We start from the raw sequence: 26582 nt of genomic DNA, 5'->3' as shown, positions 1-26582 counted from the left end.
GAAGACCTCTTTCAGCCATCTCCAATTACTTCTGTTTTACGCCAGCTAACTTCATATTATTGAGTCTGAGTTTGAGTTTATTTCCTACAAGTACAGGGCATGAACGAGGTGTGGTGAGGAAGACGGGATAAAAGCTGCGTCAAAGGCGGCTTGACTGGCCCCGACTCCACACTCAACATGGTCGCAAACACGACAACTTTCGTGCAAGTTTCCTAATTCCATGACACCACTTAAATTTCTGCCGTTCTCGACTGCGCTTCCTGTCCTAGCTATCCTGTAACTATAACAGGTCACTGGCGTGTAAGGATCGCACCCACAACTTGGCAGCGCTTCGGCGAATTTTCACACGCTGCGTACTTCCGCGCGTCGCTACTAGATGGCGAGAGTTGCGCGTTGACCTCCGATGCAATGCTACATCCAGGGCGTGCACAAGTCCCTGCACTATTTTAGCCAAAAGGTTTAGTCGCGTGTAAGGGCCGCATCTCGTCGAAATTGCGAAACGAAGTGCGGCCCTTACACGAGTGATATATGGCATCTGCCCATTTCGCGGCCTGCCGAGCTTCATTTCTTCCTCTGAATGTCAACTAGAATATCGGCTTACCCCGTTTGCTATTTCCTTCTCACCGTTTAACAGTTGGCCGAGGGGAATTGTCGGCATCAGATAAATGTGACGTTGCTTAGCAGGTCTACAGGAGCCGCAGCTGGTTTACCCACGCCTTCTGGAAGGGCGCTCTTCAGATGGCAGGTTCGTCTTGCACGTGCACGACGACCTCACACTCAACCTCGAAAGGGCATCAGTAGCGGCTCCGAAACTTCGTGTTCTTGAAGAAGAAAACGGTGCTTCGGTGACACAGGTGGTGAGTATAAGGAAGCTTTTAACGCCCGACCGCGTAAGTTCTGAGTAACAGCATTCTTTGGTTTATCGCCTTTCAAAAGTCCCGAAGATCCCCCCATGTGCCATGTTCGTACTAAATATAGCCTACAACTCTCTGCAAAAGTAGGATGTGTGATAGGCATGCAGAATCCCTGCGATCAACGAAATACCTTTTTTCGGGAAACGGCAAGGGTTTGCGTTTCACACAGACTGCAAGAGCGATGGCGCTTGTGCATATGCCGGGTGCTTTCTTAGAAGGTCCAAAATTAAAACAAAATTACTTGTGGCAGATAGCCCAATTCCAACCATTGATCTAAATTACTCGATGAGGCCGGCCATTATATTCTACGAGAAATCACAATGATTCATCACATAATTGTCATAAGTAGGCTAATAAACTTTTTATTAAATAATTTCCGGCACATATTTTAATCCACGAATTATAGCCGGTGAGTTCGCAAGGCGTATTAAGTTGGAACGAATTATCAGGACTGCACCGGTTTCGAGACAATTATTTTCAAAGTGTCCGACGAAATGCACTGCCGTTCCAGTTACCTCAATAAAAAAAAAAAAAACGCTCCTTTATGCATCGGAGCACAAAAGCAAATGGAACACCAATGCATTTCGTCGGACATATTAAAAACTAATCTCTCGAAATTGGTGAAGTTCAGAGAATTCCTTCCAAGCGGATACGCCTTGCAAGTTCGCCGACAATATTTCGTAAATTAAAATATATGCCGCATAATAATCTAATAAAAAGTTAGTCAGGGTAATTATGTGAAGTATTTAATTAGCCATTTTGATTTCTCGTAGCACTAATAGCCGTCTAATTGAGTAATTTACATCAAGGATTAGAATTATGCTATCTGACACAAGCAATTTTTTGAAAATTTGGGACCTTCTAGAAAAAACCCCCCGGTATATTGGAGGCCGAACAAGCAATAATGTATTGGACGAGGATTACAACATGAGCATCGCATAGAAATTGTTCTGAACAAGATGGCGGTACGTTGACGTGAAATTCTTCATCGTCGTTCTCATGAAAACAGCGTCGGCAGCCCAAAGAAGGTACACATTACAATAACGTTGATCGGCTTCACACATGGGGCATACGCACAATAGAGTGTGCGCAAAGAATCAAGTGGTTGGTGGAGAAAACAATGAAGAACGTGCACCTCGATGGCATCAATGCCAACAACGGCGTCGCCATGATAACGCCACGTAGTTTACACAGCAGCTCACAGTATTCACAGCTGCCTAGTGTCCAGCACGGCAGATGTGAAAGAGAAAAGAATCGCACAAATCTTGTAGCTAGCAATGAGTTGTGTCGATTATGACATCAGTTAAAGGTTTTGGCCCCAGAGTTGATAAATCCCTAGGCGCAGGGCCTTCGAAACGACTCTTGGAACCTGAAAGGCTGTAAGCCTTTAACACAGGAACTTTCTGATCGCCTGCGGCTAACACATTGATTTACACAACCAAAATAAGAAATTTTGTAAAGAAACCTAATATTTAAAATTGATCTAAAATGCCGCGCAGCCCAAACTGCGGCGACGTAGTTGCTTGGATGTTGCCCTAATGGTTAATGGAAACATAAAATAAGACTGTCTTACACAAGTTCTCGAAACTTCTTACACTGAGTACTACGCGACCTCCCCATAATGTCACTAAACAAACTAGAGTAAGCATGGTGCAGCAAGATTGTCTGAATCGAATATGTTGAAGTAGTAAAAGTCGAACCACCTTTAACCAAAAAAGTTAGCACAATTACTCTGGCAAACAGCTGCGAACAAAAAGCTGTTTGAAGCAATAGATTTCAGCTAAATAAATTTAGCCTACCTGGACATGGGGACACGCAGAGTGCTGAAGTCTGTCCATGTACATATTTAGATATCTACAAGATGCAGCATTAAGTCGCAGAGAAGAAGTTGCGTAGACCGCAAAGGAGATAAACTGGCAACCTATTTATTTATTCCATCTTTTTATTTCTGTAATACCAAAGAACTTATAGTTACCGTTTAAATATTAAATATCATTTACATTTTTGGACTCTTACTTTTACTTAATACACTTTTTATACCATAAGACGGCGCGCACCCTCTCCGCATTGCTTCCTTGCGAGCGTTAAAACACACCGCCGCATCAAGCCATCCTTCTCGGTTCCCCCTCGCTACCTTTTGCGTGCACCTACAGCATACGGTGTGCAGCCGTGATGCTATCGCACTTGGACTTTATACGGAACATCACGGCGACGCCGATGGTGGTGGAAGCTCGCCTGGAGTGTCCATATAAGTGCTATAATAAAAGCAGGCAAAAAGATTGTGGTTTCAACAGCGGGAGAGCGGCTGCTTTTCTCGCTGGATGGATGCACTAACTTTGAGGATATGCTCACAACATGCTGTGAACGAGTCGTTCCTGCTGAAGAAATGTCTCCTATAGCTACGCTTTCTCAAGCATCCTGATCTGGCTTAGAAATAGAGCACAGCTCTTTGAACCACTCAGGTTCAAATAGCAGTGCTCTTTGAACCCTGTCGCGCCCTGCTGGAGAGCCACCACTCCCAAACGACCCGGAAGACTTTATCGGTGACCCTATCGTATTCACCTTTACAAATCTTCATTTCTTTTCCAAGATATATTGATGAAGGAGTTGATTGATTACTCATATCGGAAATGAGAAGAGGGGGTATAGAAGACACATCTGTTTTGCTCGTGTTCTACGTTGTTATAATTCTTTATGCACATTTTTATATGCATCGGCGAAAAACTTGTTACGACCCGACCCAATGACGACAACGTTGTTGGATCGTGATGCACATCTCTGGGAAATTATGCGGAGTGCCTCCGTCGCCACGCGTTCCCGGGCGACGACGTTGGTGTAGAACAATCCCAAGTGCCCCGACATTTCTAGTAAACTTTCTTATTGGCTCTGCTGTTCTAGCGTTTCAAGAAGAAGACCTGCCTGCAGCAGCCGAATGTAATGCGCAACCACCGCGTTCGGGAGCCATTAAACATATTGTGGCTGCCTTTAGAATCTTCGTCGCTTCGTGTGGGGCTGGCCCGAAACATGGAAGGTACAACAAACGAAACAGCCTGCCGAGAGCAATTTGATTTTCCTGTCTAGGGAACTAGGGACATATCGTGGGCCTCTAAGCGTACCGTTCGAGGCCCCCGTCGTTTCCGAGGCCCCCGTGCTTCGAGGCACCCGTGACCCCGTCGTTTCATAATAACTCTCACTTCTGGTTCTCGGAAGTTGAATAAAATCGTTAAAGCTGCGCCTCGTCATTGCCAATACTCGGCAATCCGGTTTTTCCACGTCGCGATCACTCCTTACCTTTTCCTTCGTGAGTCGGTGGCGGCGCGGGCGTTTGACGCCGCTTCGCGTAACTAAATGGTGTTTAAAGGGACACTAAAGGCAAATACTGAGTTGACGTGCATTGTTAAAGTACCATTGCAGAAACATTTTAAGCGCTTGTTTTGTGCCAAGAAACGACGTAGTTTTTGAGAAAATTGCGTCTGCAGGGTCCGCATACCTGTAGCGCGATTAAAATAATCCGTCCCCGATCGGGGAGTGGTGACATTGCACACCCCATAAGCACCCTTTACTACCGTTGGTCAGTAAAACGGCGCCCGACAGACGGCGTAAAATCTTTTTACTAGTGCTGAAGCACTAGTAAAAAGATTTTACTAGTGCTGAAGCACTAGTATCTTTTTTACTAGTGCTTCAGCACTAGTGGCAAAATTAAAATGAGGAGTGCCTTCGTCATCGGGCTAGTACTTGAATGTCCCGCGGTGGAGTCTCGATAATCGCGCCCTGCATTTACCTCAATTTCTCGATTACTGAAGCCCTGTAATCGATAATATTGACGTCTCATATGTTCTCCAGCACTAATCTTGTAACACTCGTGAAAGAGAAGGAAGAAGCGTACAGAGGAGATCAAGAGAAGAGGTAAATGAGGCGGCCAGATTAATTATGTTTGAGCAAACGGAATGTTACAAATCTATCACTTTAACTTGACTTAATATTTGCCTTTAGTGTCCCTTTGACATAACGGCATCAGGTGCGCCGGCTTTGGTACCTCTCTCTGCGCACTGCTGTGCACCCGGCGCCAGTGTATGATTAGAAAGCCGGTGAGCACGCCAGCATCCGAGAGGAGCACAGCAGTTTAAATGATCACGCTATAAAGGATTCGTTACACTGGAATGTCATGCAGGAAAAAGGACCTTCAGACACCTAGCTGATGCGGCGAGCTCGAGATCGGGAGCAAGAACGCCCGATCTGGCACGGAGCTGAGGCTTATACATTCGGGTTGCGTGCTCTTAACCACACTTTCAGTTTTTTTAACTGGCTGTATACGTTCTTACGAAGTAAATCGCTAACTGCATCAACGGATGTTCTTTCGGCAATCAGTCCCGAATGTGCTGTTTGAGATTGCAAAGAGACGATTACGCAAGTTCTGTGTGATTGTCCTCGTATCAGCGCGCGAATAAAAGTGCTTACCATGACGCTCTGCAACCTCTCGTTACGAAAAAAACAACAACAAACATTTCGATGGACCAGGGTCCAAGAACATTTTTTAAAGTCTGTCCGTAGTCATTACTAGTATTCCTGCATTTAAAAGCAGGGGGACTGCATGAAAGGCTAGTCGTGGTCAGTTTCCTGCCGAATGCTTGTTCGGACAGATTTTTTTCACGCGTTTTCTCTTCGTCTTTTCTATCAGTTTTCATTCCCTCAGTACAGAGTAGCTTACCGGACAGTTACTCTGATTAAGCTGTCTGCCTTTCACCCCTTATTCTCTCTCTCTCTCCGCCACTGTGAGTCGGGGGATCCGTGCACTGGGCAGAACGGTTGACGCTTCTCCGAAACTGACTTCTAATAAATTGTTAGAAGAACGCGCATTTCAAAGGGCAGTATCAGTGTGTTTAAGAATTCTAGCTTTTCATGATTTTCTTTGTTTCAGTATGACGGACATGAAATCAACAGTGACCTCTACCAGGATCGAGATCAGTTGGCGACAGTTTCAGTGAAGATGAGCGGAAGGAGCGCTGAAGTTGTGAGTTTCTATTGTTAGAAGGTTTTGTTCTTCTGTGACTATAAAAACTTCATTTAGATTTCACTTTCTATGTTTACACTCTTAAGGATGTCGCTCCAACTCAGTTTAATTTAGTGAAGTCATTAGGGATGGTAATATCGATGAACGATTAATCGATTAATCGACTAAAAGTACGCCGCAAAACGATTAATCGTCATCGATGCCTACCTTTAATTTAATCGGTTTAATCGATTAAAGCAGTTCGATTAATCGTTTTCCAGCCCAATGACTAAAGTGGTGTGAAAATTTTGAAATCTTACTATAGAATGCGGAGTACGAACAACGACAGCGCGGCTGCGAAGACCGAGAGTGACTGTCGACTGTTTTCCCGACTCCTGCCGAGCTAGCCAAGCGCTTGCCCGCTTTACGCACACGTCACACAAGGAGCCTGGGGCCGGAGCGAGGCCGCCCCCGTGGAGGAAGAAATGAACTAGGAGAAGCAGCAAGTCTTGGCAAGCGAACTCACCGTCAAGCCATTTCTTTCGCTTTTTACCTTGCAGTATAGAGTCAGCACGTGAATCTGAGAGACAACGTATTGGCCGATAATGTTTGGTTCGCAGTAGTTTCAAATAGGTGCGCACCCGTTCAGCTGCACTGCTGCCCCGCACCCGGCAGCATTAAACCTACCGCGCGCTCTGATGTAGCGATCACGTGTTGCGCCATTGCTTCTTCATGTCAGTCGGGCTGTGATGATCTCTTCTAATTTCTTCTTCCTCCATGCCCACCCTCCTAAGTAAGCGCAGGCTGTTCATTTTTCAGTTTTACAGAATTTTTAGAAATCGCCTGTGGCAGGTAGCATAGTTCTTATCATTGAGCAGGGTTATTCGATGAGGCGGACATTAGCACAAGAAACTGAAACACATATTCAACTAATTAACAACAAATCACTAATTAGCTTCTTAGTTTTTACTTTACGACACATATAGCAATTAACGAATTGTAGCCGGTGAGCTTGTATCCACTTGGAATGGCGTATCCACTTGGAATGAATTTCCCTAATGACACCGGTGAGTATATGCACCATCATATACTCGCCGTAAAAATGCACTGTTGGTCCACTTACTTTTTTTACCAAAATGCATTGAAGCACAAAAGAAACTGGAACGCCTATCTACTTCGTCTCACCCTTTGAGAAATAATATCTCAAAACTGATGTCATCCTGGAAATTCATTTCAAGTAGATGCGTCTTGCCAACTCACCGCTACGATTCGTAAATTGCAATATGTGTCGTAAAGTAATTACCAAAGTTCATTAGTCAATTTTTAGTAATTGGTTGAATATGTCTTTAGATTTTCTGTGCTACTGATGTCCACCTCTTCGAATAACCCAGCTCAACGATAAGCATTATGCTACGTGCCACAGGCGATTTTTTGTCACGTAGTAGTGACGGTGAAGAAAACAGTCGCAAAACTGTGAATGATGAAACAGATTTTTTATTGTGCGAACCTGTGCCCACAAAAGCAAGTTGCACTCGGAGCACAACGATAGCGGCGAACACAGTCGGCGATCGTTTTAATCTGATCAGCGGCGAACCCCATCGGCTTTTACCACACTTTCATACATGATTTATCGAAGGTTCCAGAGTAATCCCTGATGCCTGCGTGTCTTCCAGAAAGTATTTGACAATTCGCGTCGCTCATACAATCTAGCGTCGGTGACAACAGACAACGGATAGAAGCATCGATAACGTTCGAGAAATTTCCGATACACGCAGGCGCTTTCCGCGAGGAGCGATAACGTTTAACATTTGTTACCCGGTGAAAAGTGGCCACCGGGGAAAGATAAACAAGTACACCTGTTAATATGAAGGCCCTGTATATTGCTTATTCCTTCACTAGTCCCTAGTGGCAAATATATAGTTGACCTCTAACAAGTTAAACATTATTCTTTATCAAAGTTTATACGCTTGTATTTCTTATCCTGGTTCCACCTTTCAAACGTTAAAATAGGTACTTACGTGAGTAGATAACTGTGTTTCAGCCTTCTTAAAGCGCCTGAAAAAAAGTCGATTAATCGATTATTCGACGAAAAATCCCGCATCGAAAGCGATTAATCGATTATACGCTCAACTGACGAACGATTAATCGTTAATCGATTAAAAAATTTCATCGACCATCCCTAGAAGTCATAGATAACGATGATAGCATTTGCTTAGCGCTGTATGTCACAAGATATTAAGCAAAAGCAGCTGTCCCGGTGATTTTAGATTTTCTTGCCCCTGAGTGTTTAATATTTTTGGACAACCATTCGCTCAACATGCAATAACCAATTGGAGCCTCCCTGCTAATTGATATGTTAACTTCATGTTAAGAGCAAAGTTCACGGTCGTGACTGGTGCAAGAACAGCTCGCTTAGCGGTGTTATCCCGTTGTATTTGCCATCCTCTTATAAATGTGATGTGTATACTGGGAACCTAATCAAAAACCTGTAATGTAAAGTCTTTTGGTTGCAGTCCTTAATTGACACTGTACAGGTGTTTGCAGATGTGTAAATTAGTTCTCGCATTCTTCGGAAGTCTTACGGGTCTGTTCTTCCACGGCCCAAAATCTGCTGAATAGATTGCAAATGCTTCACTATAGCCGGTGCAATTCCATCGCTATACCCGAGCCCTTTAATATGCTTGAATATATCCGAGCTCAGTATAATTCTGTATGTCCGCTATATTTTACGGATGTTCCTGTATACTGCGCCAGTTCTACCGACGCCGGTGTCTGGTTGCGCGTTCATACTTCCTGCATGACAGGGCTACGCATGGCAGGGCTACGTCTTTTAATGACAGCTAACTCATCAGTGATCACTGACGCCAGCATCCAGCTGCGGGTTTTTGCCCATGCTCGTACGCCAGTATTCGGAAACGCATCTTAACTTAAAGACCATGCTTGACTTGATCTAAATGACGTCATGTGTGAATGTGGCTGACAGGGCTCTATCAAGACAAACATGGGATTCAAGTTAAGACAGATGTATTTATCAACACGGGTGTTAGAGACACCGTCTCAGGCTGCATTCTTGGCTGATGTTTGACATTTCATACCGACCTATAGGCACCGCACGCCGGCCTTCGCCACCGCCGCAGGCGAACCATTTAAGAATTTCCTTTAAAGGGCCGCGCACCAGGTTTGGAAATTTTAGACAGACAAGCGCAGCGCGTACATCATCTGCTGACGATCGGGTCTGCAAAGTATTACAACGCTGCGGCCCCTGCTCCCGTCGAAAACAGCTATAATTTCAAATCAAAAGCTGCGCGCCCTCCTTCTCGAGGAAGCTTAGCTTCCAGCTAGAGAGTCAAGATCATTCGCCCAAATACCTCTACGGAGAACGCACTACCAGCAACGTCAGTCACCGGGACACGCGACTTCGCTAGCTTACCCAATGCGGAACGCGTAATGCCATCACTGGAAGGGTGCCGCGTAGAAAAAAAAATCTTGCAGATCCCGTGTGAATGTTGGAATCTATGTAAAGCGAAGTTTCAGCTCGGTTTCAGCAAGAGAGAAAGCAGAGAAGAGACAGAGAGAGTGATTGTGAAAAGGGACAGGCTATTTTGTGCAACCCTTTAGGGAGCACGGCTCAACGCCTTGGGGAAGGGGAGGAGGACATAAAGAGGAAGAGGGAAAGAGAGAAGGTAGATGCGGTCCCAGAGCCCACGGCTGTTCAGAAGTAGCCAAGTGGCGCATTTACAACTTACACAACAGCGTCGTGTCCTCCAGGAACGTGAGGAGGTGCCTGAAGGCGGAGCTGTGGTGCCAGCCGGGAAACAGCGGTTGCGTTGCCGAGGCAGTACGAAGGCCCAAGCTTCGAAATGATACGCAGGGAAAAGCCCTCTCCTCGGAGAAAGCGGCGCAGAAGGAAAGTATGGACGCTCAATTGTCTCGGTCTCGCTGCAGGCTGAGCAGGCCGGGGAGAGAAGGAATACCGTTTGCAGATGCTAGTCGAGGGAAAGGAAGAGAGTGCCTCTCGTGGTATCTGTTGGCAGTGGAGCTCGCTTCCTGGTGATATGGTAACAGGAAATTCAATTTCGTCTATCTGCTCCAATAATAAATCGATTTCAAAAATTAGTTTGGTAAAACGATCTCTACACGGCGTTTTACAACTTCCAGTGTATAAATTTGCAGTGGGGCCTGCGGTGAGTGCATCGCAGTAATAAAATAGCTACGCCGAAGCAAGAACGCGTAAATGAGAGCACGATTATCTGCGCAGGGCTACAATTTGCCGCCTTACTTTACTTAACTTTACTAGCTCGGTCTTCGTCTGGTAGCCTGCACTGCGCCATTCGGTTTGCAAAGCCTAGCTCCAAGTATGTGAAATACCAAGTAATGTTGGAAATTCACATCACGTAGCTGTTCCAGCATCAGAAATGTGAGGGTAGCCATAGGAAGATCATGAAATTTCAGACTTCGTTTACTTCTATTGTAAAAAAAATTTGGTTTACTGTCCGCTATCTGTGATCCTGAACCAGATGCATACCAGAACTTTCAACAGGCTAAGAAAAAGCGCGGGACCTGGCCTTAAAACGCTTGCAATAAAAGAATGAAATACCGAAGTACCATGCACCGCCTGCGGTGACACGAAAAATTATTTTGTCGACAAGTGAAGGACAAAGAAAAGATCGGAAGTACGATAAAACCCCGTATTTGAGCCGGAGAGATGAATGAACCTAATGTTCTTGCACCAATGTGCGGCTAAGATTTGGATCAACTAGCGCTGCTCATTTCAGGCAGGTATAATAGGACCAAATCACAGGATCGAACCGGTGCCAACAATGGAGCGCTCGGAGTCTGGTCTCATTCCGCACATGGTCTACGAAATCCAGCACGAAAAAGTAAATGACAAAGCGCTGTCCTTCGTTGAAAAGGGTATGTGGCCAATTCTATTTCACCAATTTTATTTTGAAACAGTGGTTGTTGGAGGTCGGTGGGAGTGCTTGTTAAATGATCAGAGGCCAAATTCCGAAAACCTTGTTTGTAACAACTTTTTTTTTATTGGTCAGCCGCCCTTGTTCAGTGTCTGTATTGCCTGGTTTTTATTGCGATAGCAATTATATGGACACTCAAAAGCAGATTTCTGCCGTCGGCGTTGCCGTCGCCGTAGCCGTCGCCGTCGCCGTGAGGTTCCGTATGACGTCAATGGAGATGAAATCGTCGCCGCGCGCCGAACGCTGTATGTGCGAGTGAAAGGGCGCGAGGGACGCGCGCTTTCACGGGGAGTGAACGCACGGCGGAGAACAAACGCGCGTTCTGCTCTGTGCTCCCTTAAGGGCTGCAGAAGTAGGCGTCTCTCAAACGTGCCTTCTTCCGACGCACGAAACGCCGTGCGGGGGAGGGGGAGGGAAGGGAGGCGACGTTTAGCTGCGGCACCAAGTGCCTATTTATATCAGAGGCTCCGGCAACAGTCACCAACGCCGCAAGCATTTTGAGCGAACGCGGGCAAAACGCCGACGGCGTCGACAACAGTTCTGTGTGTTGCCGGTGCTGCTGCATGTCCAAGTTTATACAGCTGATAAAGCTGCTATCATTACTCCGTATAGCTGTCTTCAAATTTGCTATCGCAATTGATGCTTCACCTTTCAGGTAAAACTGCGACAACTTTTTGTTCTTAGGAACTTACGGAACTTTAGAACTTTTTTGTGAATATGGGCAAGGAGTGGCCGTACGTTTTAGAGTCTGGAAACAGGGAAAGTGATGCAGCTATGTGCTGCATTGCCTGCCCATACTTAGAACCCTTTCAAGATGGAAAAAAAGAGAGAGATTAAAAAAAAGAGCGCATAAACTACTCTAGGTAGCGTTAGCCGTAATTGACGTATGCAACGCTTACTTCGAAATCGGGGCCCCATATCCACAAAAACCTCTTACGCCAGAATTGTCCGAATTCTAGCCAATTTTAATGCTGGATATATCACTAGCAAGGACGGACAACCAATGGAAAGGAGCAGTTGGGAACGAAAAGCTTTGAGAACACAAACGATGATGCGACGTTCGGGATAGGCTGCAACCGTCCCGAACGATGCCTTCGCTCGTTAGCAGTCATTAAATACACCATTTCTCAGATAAGTAACGCTCAACTAAGAAGAGATATAAGGTGACGCCTTATAGATCTAAACCGTGTGAAGAACCAATGAAGAAACCGTCTAAAGTCCCGGGCATGTCTGGCGATTGTGATGCCGATACAAACATCATATTTCAAAATGATAGAAGCCAGTACAGACACTTTTATACCTTATATAAGGAGTGATATTTTTAATTAGATGCAGAAAGTCGCTGACGAAATACACGAGTCGATGCACAGCAGAGAAATTGCAATCAAAAAAGTTGTTGCGACTCGATCATGCCGTCAGATAAAAACGCTATAGCCACTGCATTCGTAGCGTGTATTCGTAGACTGCTTTCGTACGTGAGAAGACTTGTGCGCGGTAATAAATATGTGGAACTTCAGCTTGCGCGTTTCGTTGCTTTCTGCTAGTGTTGGTTCTCCGAACACATGTCTCGGTGGTGCCGCCATCTGGGGAGCGCCCCCACCTCTGCCCCTTGCCAAACGGCTCAGACAAATAAGTAAAGAAAAAGTCATGTATGTATACTGAACAAGTCACAGGTTGCAGATATTCAAAATCATTTTTAGGAATTACCTAATGAAAATAAATTTCGTTGGCCCTTCCACTGCATGCGTGAAGATGGTTAATCAGCGGAGATGAAACGTGCTGCCCCGGTGTTTATCACTGGGTTAATCCCGAGGGTTGACTAAATTATTTCTCAATTATGAGGTTACACAGACGTTCGGCTGCGACGGAGAGAACGACGTCATTGACAGTATGCCCGCAGTCCACCGTTGTCGCTTGCGTTCGATGTCTCGAGTTTGCTCGGCGGCGTGGTTAGCAGCATTCATCCGCCATTGCTGCTTAGAAATTAACTCCCTACCTTTCCCTCTTCGTTTCTCACTCTCCCTGTCGAAATTCAAAAAGCTTCAAAATAAATTTACCCTTTACGTAAGACAATAAATAGCTCATACCCCCTAAAGAAATGGCTCATACCCCCGTAAACGCGGCCTCCCCATTACGACGACAGAAGAAAAGTGAAATTCTACGCTGGAATGATGAGCGGCAACGGAGCCAGCTGTAGAAAAAGACGACGACGATGAACGCGGGAGCAGTGGAACGAGCGCCTGTTGAGCACGAGCACGAGCACACGAGCCAGCTGCGGAAGAAGACGACGACGCTCGAGCCAATGCTGATGATGATAGTTATCTGTGGACAGGGATTTCGCCTAGCCCTATAAAGCTTCGCTTTAAAAAAGATCACCGCATATCCACGAAGTGAATGATGATGAGTGGGCGAAGCACCGGGGGATCATTCGGGTAACCGTGAATCCCCCGTACATTGCCCACTCGAACATGCAAATGAGTGACAACACAATGTGTAAAGTATATACAATGTTGATAGCTTCGCGAGCCCTCAGCTCCGGGTTCGCTTGTTGTCTGCGTTGCCGTGCTGCAGCAGACGGACGGACGGACGGACGGACGGACGGACGGACAGACACAGACAGACAGACAGACAGACAGACAGACAGACCGACAGACGGACAGACGGACAGACGACGGACGGACGGACGGACGGACGCACGGACAGACAGACAGACAGACAGACAGACCAGACAGACAGACAGACAGACAGACAGACAGACAGACAGACAGACAGACAGACCAGACCAGACCAGACCAGACCAGACCAGACCAGACCAGACCAGACCAGACCAGACCAGACCAGACCAGACCAGACCAGACAGACGACAGACAGACAGACAGACAGACAGACAGACAGACAGACAGACAGACAGACAGACAGACCAGACCAGACCAGACCAGACCAGACAGACAGACAGACAGACAGACAGACAGACAGACAGACAGACAGACAGACAGACAGACAGACAGACAGACAGACAGACAGACAGACAGACAGACAGACAGACAGACAGACAGACAGACAGACAGACAGACAGAACTGCGTTGGGACGCCCCCTTTCAGGGGAAGTCGGTAGCAGTTGGGGGCCGCTCCCACGCAGGGACCGGAACACCGTGGCCCTCCGCCCTCTCGCAGGCCCTCTGGCAGTTTTGCGAGCCCTCGACTCCGCTTGCAGTTGAGCCGCCTATCTCGCCTTTTCATCCATAGCGGGCGCGCCGTTATCAGAAGCGACCGTTATCATCCATGGCTGAAGAGAGAAAGAGAGCGCGCGTCGGGAACGAACGCCTTTGTGCACCGCAGCGCCCCTAGCGGTCTCCATGCAAACCAGAGCTACGTACGACGAGGGACAAGGCTCGGCCCTAAAGGTGCTTCGCCCCTAAAATTCACATTTTTATGTGGCATAGTAGGGGGTACTCGTTCTGAGATAATTTTTTTTCGGCATCAAGAGCCTGTGTCAGGCCCTTGCCCCTCTTTTTTCGATAAAGGAGGCGCCAGTAAACTTCAAGCTTCAATATCGACATCGCTACCAAACATTAATATTGCCGAATCCCATATACACTCGTACCTAAGTGAGCTCGAAGACTTAAATATTACCTCTGAAAAATATATACATGTTTGTCGTAGTATCCATTGAGGGTATGGACACTTTCGATGATAAGCTTTCCATTCTGCCACAAAGAAGGGGGTTGTGGTGATGGGGGGAGGGGGGTTCCCTAAATTCGAAAGACAACTTTAAGCCCATCTGTGGTTTGGCGACTTCATGCGCCATAGGCTGCGTCGTGTCAGTATCGCAGAACACAAAACCAAATCTTGGGCAGTTTTCTCCACGGCAGGGCAAGAGTAAGCAATCACGTCACTATACTGGAACAATTGCGTGGTATCTTCGTAGCGTCCTTCGTAAAAGCTGAGCAGCTTGTCGTCTAGAGGAAGCATTATTCCTTAATAATACTCGCTTGTCTCTTGTGTATACGAGCATGTAACCCGATTCCACTTTCCAGAAGCCAAAAGCCCAATATAGAATGGCTCCTCGACACCTAATCATTAGCAGGTGTCCATGTAAGACAAGGTTACAATTAATTTCTCGAGGAAACCGGTGTTGACAAAGCGGTGCTACAAAGAAAAGAGTTGTGGTGCTTTTGTTAGGCCACTTCTGCTAAAGTGACAGAAACGCCGGTGAATTGGAGCGTGCTTCACATAAACCCTCTGTTCTTATTCCTGTTAAAGGTTCACGTTTCACTGCGAGAAATGCTGATGTCAAAGAAAGCGTTCCACGGGAAGTCGTCGTTGAAGTCTTCGTTGTTTCAGACGTGCCTCATCACAATCACTTCAAGAGCACAAAAGAAGCATTGGTGTACATCTGCATGATGATGAACTCCGTGAGTTTTCATTTCAACGACTACATCAGCGTTCTACAGTGGCCTTATCTTAATGGGGAATGTAATTCTTGGGAAAGAAAGTAAACAACACATTTAAAGAATTATGCACATTCAACGAACATGTTGGAATTACTGTGAAGCGATGCTTTCGTGAAGCGGTTACCTAAATTTTATAAAACTAAATGCGATGCGTACAAGTGAATTTCTTGCCATCTATATATGCAGCGTTTAACATCCTGCAATGCTTATGTTTACGCCCAGCACAGGTCAAAACTATAGTCTGATGCAGTGGTTTTGTATATGCGCTACACCGTTCAGAACCTAAACCTAAATGTAACCAGCATGTCAGTGCACACTGTAACACGAACGACGCAGTCATGTCGCAAGGACAAAGGTGATTGCTGAGTCCAAGGCCTAATGAAAGTTGGAGCGCACACAAGGGCGCGCGTTCCAATTTTACGCAGCCTGAAATTGCTGCGTTGGATTCTTGAAGGCCTGCCACTTGTGCCCCAATGTCTCAGGTCTCTTGGCCTGTCAGAAAACAATAAGGGACATAAAAAAAAACCTGACAAGGTCACCAGGCAAAACTACCACTGCGCGGAACAAGGGGCTCAGAAAGACAACAATGTTTGTTGCTGATCGAACGATCATGTATATCTCTATATCTATATATATATGTACTGAAGTCCTATTGTCACGTCATGTACTAGTCCTAGCATGGCGCAAGTAAATTTTGCAAACAGCAGCGTTTTTAAGCGAAAGTTTCAGATAACTCGATCTAGTTTAGTGCCATTATTTTGGAAGCCATTACATGTGAGCGTGCACTGCACCACGCTGCTTCAATGCATACTTTTCAGGTAAACCTGCGGTTAACTGACATGAAAAGCCCTATAGTGAGGCTCGTTTTAACTGGCCTGGAAAAGCCTACGGTAAGAGCTAGTTCAATTTTCAGCGTTTCTGTCCCTTTAAGTGAGGGTTTTTGGTAACATTAACGTATTTTTTGTTATCAGTCAGAGGACTATTTGCACGGCACGGGTGAATATATGCACAGCTCTAGAACAATAAAAGAATTTCAAGGCTATGCCCATAAGAAGAAAATTGATTTTGGCAGTCCGGACATTGTATATCTCCTTTCCGGGTAAATTTGCTTCCTTGAATTTCTGCGGGGCGCTGTTTTTGTCGAAACTGAAAACAACAGTTTTTCACTGTCCTTCATGTTTCTGCAGACGTAACGTTGTTGCGGATGGAAGCGGTGGTAAATTGGACACGAGTAGTTCAGGTGAGACATACCGTTATCTATAAGTCGCGGCATTAGAATTTGAGAGCTAAAATTGACATTTCGTTAGTTCAATAAAGTCTGATACCTTAATCTGACATAAGGAATTAGGTGGTTGTGAGAGGTACCTGGCATATATTTATCTAGGATAATATTGTTGAAGGAATGCTGTACTTGACACATAATAGCCTGTTGTAGTGTCTCTCAAATTAGCAATATTTCGTAGAAAGATACAGGACGTTTCTGCGAACACTGTCGAAAATTCCTGAAAACAACGCGCTCACGATAAAAATGTGATTTTTCGGAAACTTGATCATCAGGAACAGCTCACTTTAGAAAGCAGATTATGTGGATTACTTATTTCGCTAATAGGTGACCCGTAAAACGAGCAATCGTAGGGAATTGTGGGGCGCGCCGTCTGCTAGCAGCTTCCGGTTCGACGGACGACGCGGCGGCATCGGCTGGCATGCCCGGCGCACGTGTTTTTCTACACGGTTTCAACTGTCAGTCGTGCGAAGCTTTCCGTCCGCTTTGTCGACCAGCAATGTCGTACCATTCATGCGCCTGATTTCTAGGTTTCAGTTCACTCTGGGCGCGACGATGACGAGCCAAGAAAGGCAAGGATACGCTTTTATTCATAACGGAACTCTGGTTTTCGTTTCGGCGGCATTTTTTGTTTCTGCCAGGTTTAGCTCTACGACATTTGCCGTTGCTTGGACGCACCGTCACTGACTGCTCTACCTGCGGGCCAGTCAGACAGGTGAAAAAGTTATCGTTATCCGATAATTTATCAACCGTATAGAAGCATTACTTTGAAAATCTGGTGCTGAAGCGATGGCTACAGCGGTGCATGTTGTTTTGTTATCGTAGCTAGAAACCGATATCGTCGGTATAACGGCGCAGCTCGCACTGAAAATGAAACTTTGCGCGTTGTCAACGGCATTTCTCGGTCGAAACTTTAGGTTCATTTGAAGTGGTACGTAGTTAGACGTTCTCGCTTTTTTTGTCAACAATGGCCGTATCGCCGTCATATTACGGCTGTGCATTATCTCTATCTGTGCTGAAGGAGCTAAGGAGGGCTAGTTGGTTACGATTATTATGTATGTGTCTAGCTGTGTCCCGCTTAAATTTGCACCGCAAAACCTCGTTTCATAATACCTCTATATGTGCATGCGAGTACTGACATAGTTCTGGTTGCCTGAGTCAATGTTAGAGAAAGAAATATCTTGGGTAATCATTTCGTGTAGGGCCTTATACACAGCGAATCGCCGCCTGATAAGTGGCACTGTATGTTCATTTTATTTTTGTTCACGGATGATTTTTGCCTTGTTACAGTTTTGGAAGTGGCAGCCATTCCTCTGATGCTTGTGTACAGCTGACTCAGCAAGGGTTGCTGCAAGGCGGTATTTACATGCGTTCACCTTTAACGTTTGAATTTGAGCAGCCAACGGCTGAACAGCCGACGATGGTTTTGCTAGGCAGCTGCAACCGGGTAATCTTCGAGTGGGACTAAGCCGGACTGCAAGCGCAAGTGGATCAGTCAGCTAAGGCGTTGCGCTGCTGAGCACGAGCTCGCGGGATCGAATCCCGGCCGAGGGGGCCGCATTTCGATGGAGGCGAAATGCGAACACGCCCGTGTGCTTGCGTTGTAGTGCATGTTAAAGAACGCCAGGTGGTCAAAATTAATCCGGAGCCCTTCACTACGACGTGCCTCATAATCAGATTTGGTTTTGGCACGTAAAACCCGAGAAAGAAGAACGGACTGCAAGCGCATCAATGGAATTCAGCGGCAAAGCGGTGGCGGCGGCTGCGCCGACTCGAACCGGAAGCAGCTAGCAGACGGCGCATCCCACAATCCCTCGCTATTTTACGGGTCACCAATAGTTTAAACACAATTATTATTACAGTTATTAACGCTGTTATACGGACGGCTACTGAAAATGTAAAATTTGTAGCTATACTGACGTGGTGATATCACATGAGCTTTCGAATAACGCGACCAGTCCTCGGCCGTGCAGCACGATAAAGTTTCTGCATTCATCGCCGGGAAACTGAAACTGCATGTGTGCTTGAGGAGTACAGGAAACCACGTCAACAAGAAACGTCTGTTGTTAAGGTGTTCTGACGTCTCCCGGTTTGTGCTACGCCATCCTAAGCATCTTTCTTACTCGACGTGGTGATTACTGCTCATGGCGGGCGCTCACGGTATCGCATCGAGGTGCTTCGTATGAAATGCGTTTTTCTTGCTCTGAAAGCGTGCACCCACGTTATGGAAGCAGATGTGGCAGCTCATACAGCAATGATGAACCCGCTCATCTTCTCGAGCTGTGTCGAAACAAGCACTCTTCGCGAGCTGTGTCGAAACAAGCACGCTGTAGCACAACACGCACAAAATAAGCACGGATGCGAGGGAAACATGTATTTAGTAGTTAAACGTGCTTTTGCCACGCGCGTGAAACATTGCAAAACCAATGAGAAACGTCGGACGTACTTCCATATTAACACTGCAGAGTCCGTCTAAACTGCTTGTAAATTAAGTTGGAGGGAGACGCCGGGCGTACCTTTAGCCACAGCCATGATTTTATTTAAGGCATTGCCGATTTACATAAGCAAAGGACCGTGCTACCTTGAGCACTGAAGGCGTCGTTAGGCGCACACTACCTGTGCACCGTGGAGAAATTTATTTCATTTTCGGACATAATATGTTGCTTATGCCACGCGGCCACAGCAATGTTATATAAAACAAGACTTTCTTCTCAAATAATACATGGGAAAATATTCGTCCAAATCTCCGGTGGATTTTCTTACGTGTTACTGCAATCAATCATGGGAAACTTTTTGGCAGTTGATGGGCTCTGTACGAAATAGTCTCTTTTCTGAAGTCTGAAGTATTTTTGTTTTTCGCAGGGATTGGCTACGTTGGTGGAATATGCACGAGCTACTACGTTGCTCTCGGTGAAGACATTCCAGGTCTATTTACTGGAATGCACACAATGACGCACGAAATCGCCCACGTGTAAGAAGTTTTGAATTATCTCCAGTCAGGACTCTCACGAATGGCATCGCGATGCCTGCGGTGGTTGCGCGGATGCTGTTTGGAAGGGATAAGTTATTTTGTAAGCCATGCCGGTCGTAAAGCAAACTATCTTACAAATTTACCTTTTTAGCCCCGTAAAACCCATGTATTGTCAATATTTCATCACACTCAACCACTTCTCCTGGACCATTAGTATGTGCTAGTAATCGTACGAGACGTTGTTTTACAGAAGTGCTAACATCGACGTAAGAACTTCAAAAGCCACGGTATCTGCGAAAAAGATAAATGGCCGTAAGGCCTGGTCAAGGAAACCAAAATGTAGGAGATGCTGACGGCTGTGGTATGTTCAGACAGCAGTGTCCTCACTGTTTTACAGGCTACACGGCAACACTGCGAATTGAACTCTTTCTGAGAACATTAGGTTATACAGGATTTTAAATGCGTAAGTATTTCTATGCCTTCCCATGGAGGAAACCCGCCGATACGTCCGTCACGTAAGGCGATCGCTGTCAAGATAGGGCCCGTAGCAGCGAGCGAGTTGACCTTCGTGCAGCCTGTCGCTTCAACGCGAACTAAGCGGCGACAACATAGCTCACATGAAGGTATCAGCACTCGGCGCACTCTGTCCCCATCGCAGATCGCTTTCAAGATAGGGCCCATAGCAGCTAGCGAGTTGACCTTCGTGCTGCCTGTCGCTTCAACGCGAACTAAGCGGCGACAACACAGCACACACAAAGCTATCAGCACTCGGCGCACTCTGTCCCCATCGCAGATCGCTTTCGAGATAGGGCCCGTAGCAGCGAGCGAGTTGACCTTCGTGCTGCCTGTCGCTTCAACGCGAACTAAGCGGCGACAACACAGCACACACAAAGCTATCAGCACTCGGCGCACTCTGTCCCCATCGCAGATCGCTTTCAAGATAGGGCCCGTAGCAGCGAGCGAGTTGACCTTCGTGCTGCCTGTCGCTTCAACGCGAACTAAGCGGCGACAACACAGCACACACAAATCTATCAGCACTGGGCGCACTCTGTCCCCATCGCAGATCGCTTTCAAGATAGGGCCCGTAGCAGCGAGCGAGTTGACCTTCGTGCTGCCTGTCGCTTCAACGCGAACTAAGCGGCGACAACACAGCACACACAAAGCTATCAGCACTCGGCGCACTCTGTCCCCATCGCAGATCGCTTTCGAGATAGGGCCCGTAGCAGCGAGCGAGTTGACCTTCGTGCTGCCTGTCGCTTCAACGCGAACTAAGCGGCGACAACACAGCACACACAAAGCTATCAGCACTCGGCGCACTCTGTCCCCATCGCAGATCGCTTTCGAGATAGGGCCCGTAGCAGCGAGCGAGTTGACCTTCGTGCTGCCTGTCGCTTCAACGCGAACTAAGCGGCGACAACACAGCACACACAAAGCTATCAGCACTCGGCGCACTCTGTCCCCATCGCAGATCGCTTTCGAGATAGGGCCCGTAGCAGCGAGCGAGTTGACCTTCGTGCTGCCTGTCGCTTCAACGCGAACTAAGCGGCGACAACACAGCACACACAAAGCTATCAGCACTCGGCGCACTCTGTCCCCATCGCAGATCGCTTTCGAGATAGGGCCCGTAGCAGCGAGCGAGTTGACCTTCGTGCTGCCTGTCGCTTCAACGCGAACTAAGCGGCGACAACACAGCACACACAAATCTATCAGCACTGGGCGCACTCTGTCCCCATCGCAGATCGCTTTCAAGATAGGGCCCGTAGCAGCGAGCGAGTTGACCTTCGTGCTGCCTGTCGCTTCAACGCGAACTAAGCGGTGACAACACAGCACACACAAAGCTAACAGCACTTGGCGCACTCTGTCCCCATCGCAGATCGCTTTCGAGATAGGGCCCGTAGCAGCGAGCGAGTTGACCTTCGTGCTGCCTGTCGCTTCAACGCGAACTAAGCGGCGACAACACAGCACACACAAAGCTATCAGCACTCGGCGCACTCTGTCCCCATCGCAGATCGCTTTCGAGATAGGGCCCGTAGCAGCGAGCGAGTTGACCTTCGTGCTGCCTGTCGCTTCAACGCGAACTAAGCGGCGACAACACAGCACACACAAGCTATCAGCACTCGGCACACTCTGTCCCCATCGCAGATCGCTTTCAAGATATATATATATATATATATATATATATATATATATATATATATATATATAGAAACTTTATTTGGCTGGAAAATATTTTAAGTATAGCGATGGTCGGAGCCCCTCAGTCCAGGGCCCCACTGGCCTCTGCCGCCTGCCTGACTTGGCTAATTAAGGACTTTTGTCCTGCCAAGTCGGAACGGGCGAGCTGTGCCTCCCACTGCTCCTATTGAGATATTATTAGTGGGCCTATGAGGGTGCTTACTACACTCCCAGGTCACATGTATTAGTGTAGGTATGCCACCGCACCAAGGGCATGTGGCCCTATAGCGGGTGGGATACATGGCATTTAGCAGTTTTAGATGGCGGAATACCCCGGTCTGTATTTTGCGCCAATCGGCGGCCTCTTCCCCGCTAAGTTGTGGGTGAGGCGGCGGGTATTTTCTGCGGACTCCGCGCTGATGAGCAAGGATGTCTTTTACATTTAAATTGATGGGATTTTGTGAGGGATAGTGTGAGGGGTTGGGGTTCGAAGAGGACGCCATCGCTCGGTTAGTAGACGCTCGAGCTAAAGCGTTAGCCTGTTCGTTCCCCTGTACCCCCGAATGTCCCGGGCACCAGAGTAGGCGATGGCGGTGGTTGAACAATTTGGGGATTATCGCGAGGCTAGGCGCAGTCACGTGCCCCTTAAGAAACATGCAACATGTCTCCCGGGAGTCAGTGACCACGACTGAGTCCCTTTCCGAACGCTCCGCGTGAGCGAGCGCGATCGTCACTGCTAACATTTCGGCCGAGGTGGGGGAGCCCGCCGTGGTCGACGCGGTAATTTGCTGCTGGCTGATCGCGTTCACGACTGCCAGGGCGTACCTCCTTTGGTAGCGCTGCCCGGTAGCCTCTGCATACGCAGCTGCGTCCGTGTAGTACGTATTGTACCTAGCGTTATTGGAGTACATCGATTGAATATGTTGTGCGCGTGCTTTGCGCCTTTCCTTGTTGTACTCGGGATGCATATTCTTGGGAATTGGAGCTAGTGTAATTTTGGATCTCACCGAAGGAGGGAGAGGTACGGCCTCTTCGGTGAGATAAATCGGGTATGCTGGGATATTAAGTCGTGCCAATATTGCCCTACCAGTTTTTGTGAAGCTGAGGCGCTCCCTCTGTCGCATCAGAGTGGCCTGCCTCAGTTCGTTCGAAAGTATTGTGTACTCCCAAAGCTAGCATGCGCTCCGTGGAGGTAGATTTAGGCAGGCCCAGAGCCGCCTTGAAAGCTGTTCGAATTATCGTGTTGGCCTGCCTCTCCTCTTCCCTGTTCAGGATTTGGTAGGGCAAGCCATATGTGATTCGACTAATCACTAAGGCCTGTACGAGCCTTAGGGTATCGATTTCTCGCATTCCCGCCTTTCTATACGTCACTCGACGTATCATTTGGGCTATGTTGTGGGTTGCGGATTTGATGGTTTTGAGCGTCTGTGCTGCTCTCCCGTCGCTCTGAAGCCATAAACCCAGGACTCGCATCGTAGGTACCTCTCGGACCATTTGGCCCTCAACCACAATGTTAATCGACCCTCTGGATTTGTAGCCTTTCGCGTGTATCCGGATGACCTCGGATTTTTCGGGCGCGCACTTCAGCCCGCTCGTTCGGCAAAATTTCTCCACCGCTAATACCGCGGTTTGGAGCGTGTATTCTTTTCCCCTAGGGAACCTCTGCTCGCCCACAGCGTGATATCGTCAGCGTAAAGCGTGTAACCTAGGTCGGGTATCCGATCGAGATCGCGCGCGAGGCGACACATCGCCATGTTGAAGAGCAGAGGAGATATTATCGCTCCTTGAGGGGTTCCTTTGCTCAGCATTTTAAATATCTGCGATGTGATTTGGCCAATACTGATGCTGGCCTCGCGGTTGGAAAGAAATGCCCTTATGTAATTGTAGGTGCGCTCACCACAACCCGAGCGTTCGAGTTCCTCGAGTATTGCGCCGTGAGAGACATTGTCGAAGGCTCCTTTGAGGTCTAGTGCTAGGACTAGTCTCTCGTCACCGTACGGAATATTGGTTAGAATCTCGTCCCTTAGTAGGAGGAACGCGTCTTGACACGATAAACCTGTGCGAAAGCCTATCATGGAGTCTGGGAACCAGCTCCGCTCTTCCAGGTATCGCTGTAGTCTGCTGTGGATCACCCTCTCATAGAGCTTACCGAGGCAGGACGTGAGCGATACCGGCCGGAGGGTATCGATCGAGGGATTCTTTTTCGGTTTGGGGATCATGATTATTTTAGCCAATTTACATTCTTGGGGCTAATCTCCCTTGGCCCAGTACTCGCTATTGAAAACCTTTGTTATTTTCGCTAGGGCCACCGAATCCATGTTTCGAATTATTGAATTTGTGATTGTGTCTGGGCCCGGTGCCGAGTTTTTAACTGCGGCTTGCGCCGCTTCGTACACTTCCGCGTACGTTATTTCTTCGTCTAATTTAGGGTTAGGGCCTGTAGCAGCGAGCGAGTTGACCTTCGTGCTGCCTGTCGCTTCAACGCCAACTAAGCGGCGACAACACAGCACACACAAAGCTATCAGCACTCGGCGCACTCGGTCCCCATCGCAGATCACTTTCAAGATAGGGCCCGTAGCAGCGAGCGAGTTGACCTTTGTGGTGCCTGTCGCTTCAACGCGAACTAAGCGGCGACAACACAACGCACACGAAGCTATCAGCACTCGGCGCACTCTGTCCCCATTGCAGATCGGTTTCAAGATAGGGCCCGTAGCAGCGAGCGAGTTGACCTTCGTGGTGCCTGTCGCTTCAACGCGAACTAAGCGGCGGCAACACAACGCACACGAAGCTATCAGCACTCGGCGCACTCGGTCCCCATCGCAGATCACTTTCAAGATAGGGCCCGTCGCAGCGAGCGAGTTGACCTTTGTGGTGCCTGTCGCTTCAACGCGAAAAGCGGCGACAACACAACGCACACGAAGCTATCAGCACTCGGCGCACTCTGTCCCCATTGCAGATCGGTTTCAAGATAGGGCCCGTAGCAGCGAGCGAGTTGACCTTCGTGGTGCCTGTCGCTTCAACGCGAACTAAGCGGCGACAACACAGCGCACACGAAGCTATCAGCACTCGGCGCACTTTGTCTCCATCGCAGATCGCTTTCAAGATAGGGCCTGCGTAGCCGCGCCATACGCAGCCGCCGCTCGAATACGGTTGATCATGGTTTTTAATGGTTCGATGCGGATAGATAAAGCGTTAAAGAGCGATAACGGCTTCAATGATAGGAACCTCATCAGCGCAACTGGCGCCGTCACCTGCAGTAGTTTGCTTGCGTCCTCAATTGACCTTGCGTCGCTGTCCGCAGCCAGTGCGTGTCGCCGCAGCTCTGTTGTTTACACTGCTGGGATCAAGTTTCATAAGATTGATAATGACACCGGGCTGCGTGGAGATGAACAAGTGGCACAATGCTCTACGCATACTCTGACAACACCCAGAGGACTTCTGCGTGATAGTTTTACTCTCTCAGTACGTTTGATGCAAGTTTAAACAGCTTTGTCTTGTTTAAGTGGCACTTTCTTTTCTGTCATGACCATCGTGTGCGCGTTAATGTTGCTTTCACCAAATGATGAGCTCCATATCCGAGCACGGCGCCCGCATTTCTATATGTGCTTTATGGAAAAATTCCCAAATGATCACAATATTTCTGAGCCTCTAATGCCTCTCACAGATGTGAAATATTTTAATACTATTTGCTTATTATCGTTACTACTACTCGTCGGCTCGAGTACGTAGTTTCTAGAGCAAGAAAATCCCCTTATTAGTAACTGCGACACTTCATTTCTCTGCCTTGCCGTATTCTGCGCTGTGTTTACCAATCACATGGGATGAATCAGGTCAACGTTATGTCGACTTACCACATTTGCAAAATTCTTTTTTTTGGCGCGCACTCCAGAATGCTCTTTAATGAATAGCAAACCTCGATTTGTTTTGAAGGCTGGGTAGCGTGCATGATGGAAGTGGTCCGAGCTCTGCTATCGAAGGACACCCAGGAGCTGTCCGTTGTCTGTGGGATTACGGATACATCATGAGCTACGTCGACAATGGCCCAAACCATCATCAGTTCTCCTACTGCAGCTTGAAGCAGATACAGTATGTCCTCACGTAAGGCATCCTTTGCTCATTTGTTTGACTTGCTGTGATTGCGAATATGACCTGTTTCATTTCAGTGCTTCGTGAATTTTTTTTCGCGCGCTGCCGTCGACAAGATTTTCGATAAGAGTGTTCGTTTGTGACTTATTTTTGTCGAGCTGCGTCTCTTAGTTAAGAAAGAAAAGAACATTCAGCTCTCATCATCAGCCTATATTTATGTCCACTTCAGGACGAAGGCCTCTTCAAGCGATCTCCAATTACCCCGTCTTGTGCTGATTCTAACTTGCACCTGCAAATTTTCTAAATTCATCACCCCACCTAGTTTTCTGCCTTCCTCTACTGCGCTTTGCTTCTCTTGGTATTTATTCTGTAACTCTAAGGGTACACGCATTACATGGCCTGCCCAGTTCCATTTTTTTCTCTTAATGTCAATTAGAATATCGGCTTTCGCCGTTTGCTCTCTGATCCACACCGCTCTCTTCCAGTCTCTTAAAGTTAGGCTTAACATGTTTCGTTCCATCGCTCTTTGCGCAGTCCTTAACTTGTTCTCGAGCTTCTTTGTTGACCTCCAAGTTTCTCCCCCATATGTTAGCACCAGTAGAATGCAATGATTGAACGTTCCGCTCTAGCTTAATATAAATGTTTCTATTCTGGAAACACACTCTGAAAACATTTACGCCCTTTAGGGCGTACCTTGTCCCTAAGCAATAGTCAACACAGTCTTGTGTTTTTCTTGG

The 26582-nt window shown here is 47.4% G+C and overlaps 1 protein-coding gene across 2 annotated transcripts in view; it reads left to right on the top strand.

Moving 5' to 3' along the window:
* The window catches only part of LOC119464617 (venom metalloproteinase antarease-like TfasMP_A), a 38994-nt gene extending 12581 nt beyond the window's left edge, over nt 1-26413 (top strand). The window contains exons 2-10 of one of the 2 annotated variants that reach the window (XM_037725649.2): nt 682-857; nt 5833-5925; nt 10680-10818; nt 15141-15292; nt 16150-16221; nt 16303-16430; nt 16519-16571; nt 19476-19584; nt 25690-26413. In XM_037725649.2, coding sequence (XP_037581577.1) covers nt 682-857; nt 5833-5925; nt 10680-10818; nt 15141-15292; nt 16150-16221; nt 16303-16430; nt 16519-16571; nt 19476-19584; nt 25690-25861 — 1094 coding nt within the window. In that variant the 3' untranslated portion in view covers nt 25862-26413. The remainder of the gene's footprint in view (nt 1-681; nt 858-5832; nt 5926-10679; nt 10819-15140; nt 15293-16149; nt 16222-16302; nt 16431-16518; nt 16572-19475; nt 19585-25689) is intronic. The other variant, XM_049656131.1, reaches the window with a different exon arrangement.
* The last annotated feature ends 169 nt before the right edge of the window (nt 26414-26582 follow it).

The sequence above is a fragment of the Dermacentor silvarum genome, chromosome 9 (genome assembly GCF_013339745.2).
Source record: "Dermacentor silvarum isolate Dsil-2018 chromosome 9, BIME_Dsil_1.4, whole genome shotgun sequence".
NCBI lineage: Eukaryota > Metazoa > Arthropoda > Arachnida > Ixodida > Ixodidae > Dermacentor > Dermacentor silvarum.
This window is presented reverse-complemented; position numbering and strand designations above follow the sequence as displayed.